Source organism: Phoca vitulina, unplaced genomic scaffold (assembly GCF_004348235.1).
Source record: "Phoca vitulina isolate PV1807 unplaced genomic scaffold, GSC_HSeal_1.0 scaffold8, whole genome shotgun sequence".
Lineage (NCBI taxonomy): Eukaryota > Metazoa > Chordata > Mammalia > Carnivora > Phocidae > Phoca > Phoca vitulina.
Genome location: NW_022589711.1, coordinates 79,379,411 through 79,385,247, shown reverse-complemented (window position 1 = coordinate 79,385,247; position 5,837 = coordinate 79,379,411). Strand labels below are relative to the sequence as shown.

Genomic DNA, 5,837 nt, shown 5'->3' with positions numbered 1-5,837 from the left:
GCTTGTCAGGGATCTCCACCATTGTTAAGGACAACTAACCAATAAAGGTCCTCAAACTCCAAATGGTGGTTCAGATGGAGGCTCACATGGAGGTCAAACCAGACATCTACAAGGGACCCCTTGATAGACTGGGATGATAGGAACCTTGACTGCCATCCCATCCAACGCCCTTGACCAGCAAGAAGTAGCTATGATCAGTCGTTGCCCTTCTTCCCTAACAGCAGTTATCATTACCTCTTCAGAGGGGAGAATGATGGATAGTTTGAAGGCAGGCATGCAGGCAGGGATAAGGGGCCCCCGCTCTAAGAGGAAGCCACCCTTAAAAGGATTTTACACCACCCTGGAAGGAGTCCTCCACCCTTTCCCATATGATAGACAAATATCTGATTGGATGACAGGTGCAGGGAGGGTTAAACAGATTAAAACAGCCCAACAAGCCCATAAAAACCCCTAGACTTAGAAACTTCGATGGCAACCCTCTTGGGTCCCCTCCCTCCTCGGGAGCTTTGTACTATCACTTTACCATTGCTCAATAAACCTTGCTTTGCTGCCCCCCCCAAGAAAACCCCACTAATGCAAAGGGATACATGCACCCCTATATTTATAACAGCATTATTTATAATAGCCAAGATATGGATGCAGCCCAAGTGTCCATCAATTGGTGAATGGAAAAAGAAGATGTGATACACACACACACACACACACACACACACACACACACACACACACAGAGGAATATTATTCAGCCATAAAAAAGAATGAAATCTTGCTATTTGCAAAGACATAGATGGAGCTAGAGAGTATAATGCTAAGGGAAATAAGTCAGTCAGAGAAAGACAAATACCATATGATTTCACTCATATGTGGAATTTAAGAAACAAAACAAAGGAGAAAAGGGGGGAAAAAAGAGAGACAAATTAAACAGACTCTTTTTTATAAAATTTTTTAAATTAACATATAATGTATTATTTGTTTCAGGGGTACAGGTCTGTGATTCATCAGTCTTACACAATTCACAGCACTTACCACAGTACCTACCCTCCCCAGTGTCCATCACCCAGCCACCCCATCCCTCTCACCCCCCTCCACTCCAGCAACCCTCACTTTGTTTCCTGAGATTAAGAGTCTTTTATGGTTTGTCTCCCTCTCCAGTTTCGTCTTCATTTTTCCCTCTCTTCCCCTATGATCCTCTGTCTTGTTTCTCAAATTCCTCATATCAGTGAGATCATATGATACTTGTCTTTCTCTGACAGATTTATTTCGCTTAGCATAATACCCTCTAGTTCCATCCACATCATTGCAAATGGCAAGATTTCATTTTTTGATGGCTGCATAATATTCCATGTGTATATATAGCACATCTTCTTTATCCATTCATCTGTTGATGGACATCTAGGCTCTTTCCATAGTTTGGCTACTGTGGACATTGGGGTGCATGTGTCCCTTCAGATCACTACATTTGTATCTTTGGGGTAAATATCCAGTAGTGCAACTGCTGGATCGTACGGTAGCTCTATTTTCAACTTTTTGAGGAACCTCCATACTGTTTTCCAGAGTGGCTGCACCAGCTTGCATTCCCACCAACAGTGTAGGAGGGTCCCCCTAGGAAACAGACTCTTAACTATAGAGAACATAGTGATGGTTACCAGAGGGGAGGGGGTAGGGATATATCCCTCCCCCTCCCCCTCTGCCCACCCCCTGCATGCCCTCTCTCTCAAATAAATCTTTAAAAATAAATAAATAAAATGTCTGGATTGATCCTCTACATCTCTTTCTTTTTTATATTTTCTATCTTCTATTTTCCGAAAGATTTTCTTCCAACTTATTATTGATCTGTTCAAATTTTGGAAATCATGTATTTATTTTTCAAAAGTTCTATTTTGTTTTTTGAGTAGCCTTTTGAATAGCATCTTTGTCTTGTTTTATGGATGCAATACCTTTTCAAATCTCTATGGAAATATTTAAAACTTATTGAAAATTTTCTTTTGTTCCCTGCATTACCCCTGTTTAAGCTTCTATAAAGCCTTATTTTTATCTTGGTCTTTCTCTCATTATATTGAAGGCATGCCATGTATTAAGTATGGGAACCTCTGTGCATTGAAAAGCTGATTGGGCATTCTGTGTACATGAGCAATATTTGCCAACTGTCAGGTTGGATAAAGTTAATTAAATGTTGAGTTAGGCATTATGATGTGGAAACTCTCAACTCTCCAAACCTGGAGGTCTTTTTTCTGATATCATTCAATTTCTTAAAATTTTTTTTTCCCTGGAATAACATCTTGTTGCTGAATGGTCAGTCAGCAGAAGTGTGTGTGGTTTTATTTATCTATCTATCTTGGGGGTCTTTATTCGGACGTTTAACCCCCTCTGTTTTTAGTCCCTCATTTCATCCCTTCCATCTGTATGCTGTGCGTCAAGACTCCAAGCTTTGGCTTTATCCTGCTGCATCAGTTACCACTGTTAAAAAGAAAACCACAGGCTCAAAATGGCATCACTTGGGCCAGGCTGAGTCACCAAACTGGGGCTTAAAACCTAACCTAACTGCAGATTCAACCTCCCCCAGAAATAGAACTTAACCTGTCAATCAGAAATTTTCTGAGCAGCACCAATGATATAATTTGTCACATGGGCCCTCTCTATTCCCCAAAAAAGGAAGATGAAGTAATCCATCTAAAAAGGTCCCCTGCCCTTCTCCCTAAGGGAGGGTGACTTTGCCTGAAACAATCCTTTCTTTTCTTTTGCTAGTAACTTTCTTGCTCCATTCTCCTTTCTTTTTATTTTTTTTTAATGAAATATAGTTAACACACAATGTTACATGAGTTTCAGGTGTACAACACAGTGAATCAACAATTCTATCCATTATACTATGCTCACCACAAGTGTGGCTACCATCTATCATCATACAATGCTACTGCAATATCATTGACTATATTCTTTATGCTGTGCCTTTTATTCCCATAACTTATTCATTCCATAATAGGAAGCCTGTATCTCCCATTCCCTATACCCATTTTGCCCATCTCCTACCCCATCCTCCTTTCTATAGAAAGCTTCCATTTCATACAACTTCTTGAAACTCCCCTTTACTTGCTAGATGGGATGCTGCCCAATTCATGAATCACTTAATAAAGCCAATCAGATCTTCAAATTTACTCAGTTGAATTTTGTTACCACCACTCATCTTCCATCTATATTCCACCTTGCAGAATTTTGTTGAAATCTCTCACCCTCTGATGGATTCTCCTGCTCTTGTTATGGGTTTATATGTTCTTTTTATTCCTTCACCATCATTTTGGTGGAGTCTTGAGGAAAGGAGATAAAAACACATATTCAATTTACCACCTTTAATAAGACTGCTTAATTTCAAAAGTATTTGTGTTACAAACTCCCCTCCTATCCTTGTATATTTGGTCTTGTGAACAGTATAAATTTTCTAGAAGAATAAAGAAGTGTTTCTGTATATTATGGGAGTAAGGTTCATATAACCTTGGGTGGTTTAAAGTATCCTACTGAGTGATCTGGACAAGGGGAAGTACTAAAGATACTTACGGCACTGTGAGATAAACTCTCTCTTCATGACTTTAGAAGCCTGGTTACTCATTTACAACTGGGATAAGAGAAATGTTCAAATAACTAGAGAAGTTCTATAAAACACTTGTTAAGTTTTTATTCTACTACCGAACCATGTTCCCATAAACCTCTGGTTACCTCTAAATTTCCAACATCTGGAAGAGAACAAGCTATGGCATCACCCAGCCAGCCCCTCCTACATCCTACTCACTCAAAGAATTTCCCCTTTGAGCAATTATAACATTGGCTGCTTACTCATACCAGATTCCTTAGGATTGGCGGGGACTGCAAATAAAACGTTGTTTGCCTATGAGGTCAATAAGCTGCTACATAAATGCACACAAGTTCCCAGTCTTAAAACGACACGAAGCATTTGCTATCTTCTTTCCTTTTATTATTTTCATGTGAAACCTGGAGAGTAAACATTCTCCCTGGCCAAAAGAAAAGGTCTTTGAAGGGAGAAAAAAAAAAAAAAAACCCTAAAATGGGTCTACTGAGTTCTAAAAACCCCGAAACCAAGCAAGCCCGGATTCTTCTTTTGGGACTTGACTCAGCTGGGAAGTCTACCCTCCTTTACAAATTAAAGCTTGCTAAGGATATTACGACCATCCCAACAATAGGTTTCAACGTGGAGATGATCGAGTTGGAAAAGAGTCTTTCACTCACAGTCTGGGATGTTGGAGGACAGGAAAAAATGAGAACCGTGTGGGAGTATTACTGTGAGAACACCGATGGGCTGATGTATGTTGTGGATAGTACGGACAAGCAGCGACTGGAAGACTCCAGGAGAGAGCTGAAGCACATTTTGAAGAATGAACACATTAAAAATGTGCCTGTTGTCCTGTTAGCCAACAAACAGGATGTACCTGGAGCTCTGACTGCCGAGGACATCACCAGAATGTTCAGAGTGAAGAAGCTCTGCAGTGACCGGAACTGGTATGTGCAGCCCTGCTGTGCCATCACCGGGGATGGACTGATGGAGGGGTTCAGGAAATTGACTGGATTTGTGAAAAGCCACATGAAATCAAGAGGAGACACTTTAGCATTCTTTAAGCAGAACTGAGGTCCAAGCAGTGACATATTGGTGAAATTGAAAGGGTAATTTTTTTCCTATGCCAAGTGAGAAAAGCAAGTTGCCGAGTTAGCAAACTTTTCCTAAAAGGTTATCTCACCTAAATTCAGCGAAAAACTTAGAATAATATCTAGAAAATATTATTTTTGGCCAGGCACTTTAGTAAACTATGTGGTAATGATAGTTGAGAATAAAATCTTACAATTTTGTGCATGTTGGATGAATAAGAATAATTGTGTTTGGGACCAAGTAAATTATTGCTTTATTGTTTTTATATGACTACTAGAACAAAGTTTAAGTAAACTGCTAATAGGGTCAGAATTCTTTCAGATGGTTTCCAGCTGTTACAGTATTGAATTTCTACCACACTCCTATGGAACAGCCAGTAAAAAATAGAACTTTAAATTATGGCGAGGAAAAAGTTTGACGTTAACATCTTGTAGATCCCTATGCCTTAAATGAAGTTTTTTTCTGGATTCCTGCCAACTCTTTGAAATCTATTGCTGGGAACTTCCTACAGTGAGTCAAACAAGGAACTTCAGGCTGTTAATTGCCCAGAAACATAGGAAGAAGTTTATACCTTAAAGTTCTGGGGATCAGGGTAGGTAGCTCCTTAGAGTTTAGGGCGAGGCCTGGGTTTTGCTCAGCTTGAGGTTATAGCCCCAAGATGGGCTTATGTAGAATTCGGTAGAACAGTCATTACTTGGGAATATATGTACAGCTCACTGCACTGATCAAACAGGAACCAGAGCCAGACTTTAATCTCAGAGTCTTTGCAATTCACAGGAGGAAACAACATAAAGCTAGTAGCTAGAATAGGGCAATTAAGTACTATGTGCTATAACAGGAGCAACTCTTTTCTGACCTGGGAAAACAGGAAGTGCTTCATGCAGGAGGTAGTCTTTAAGAAGGTCCCCAACTCCTAGGGACCCATGAAGGTGGAGGTTAGTCACTGGAAGTTCCTATCACTAGAAGACCCTAAAGAGCCACTGTTGGGGAGGGGAGAAGGAACTGGGGATTGAATTGGAATGCCCCTGACAGGCATCGAACTCCCAGGAAGGTCCTGGTGCTAACAGATGACACTTTCTTCCTGCCCCACCTCTAACAAAGCTCATTTGGGCTAGAAGAAGCGTGCCTCAAGCCCTGACAGCAGCCCCTGGGGCTCCAAATCTTAAGGTCACAGAAGAAAATAAAT

General features: G+C 40.4%; 1 protein-coding gene across 1 annotated transcript; it reads left to right on the top strand.

Moving 5' to 3' along the window:
* Positions 1 to 4,054: 4,054 nt before the first annotated feature.
* ARL14 (ADP ribosylation factor like GTPase 14) lies at positions 4,055 to 4,633 on the top strand. Its single transcript, XM_032406274.1, has one exon. It carries the CDS (start codon positions 4,055 to 4,057, stop codon positions 4,631 to 4,633), a length of 579 nt encoding a protein of 192 aa, XP_032262165.1.
* Positions 4,634 to 5,837: the final 1,204 nt, after the last annotated feature.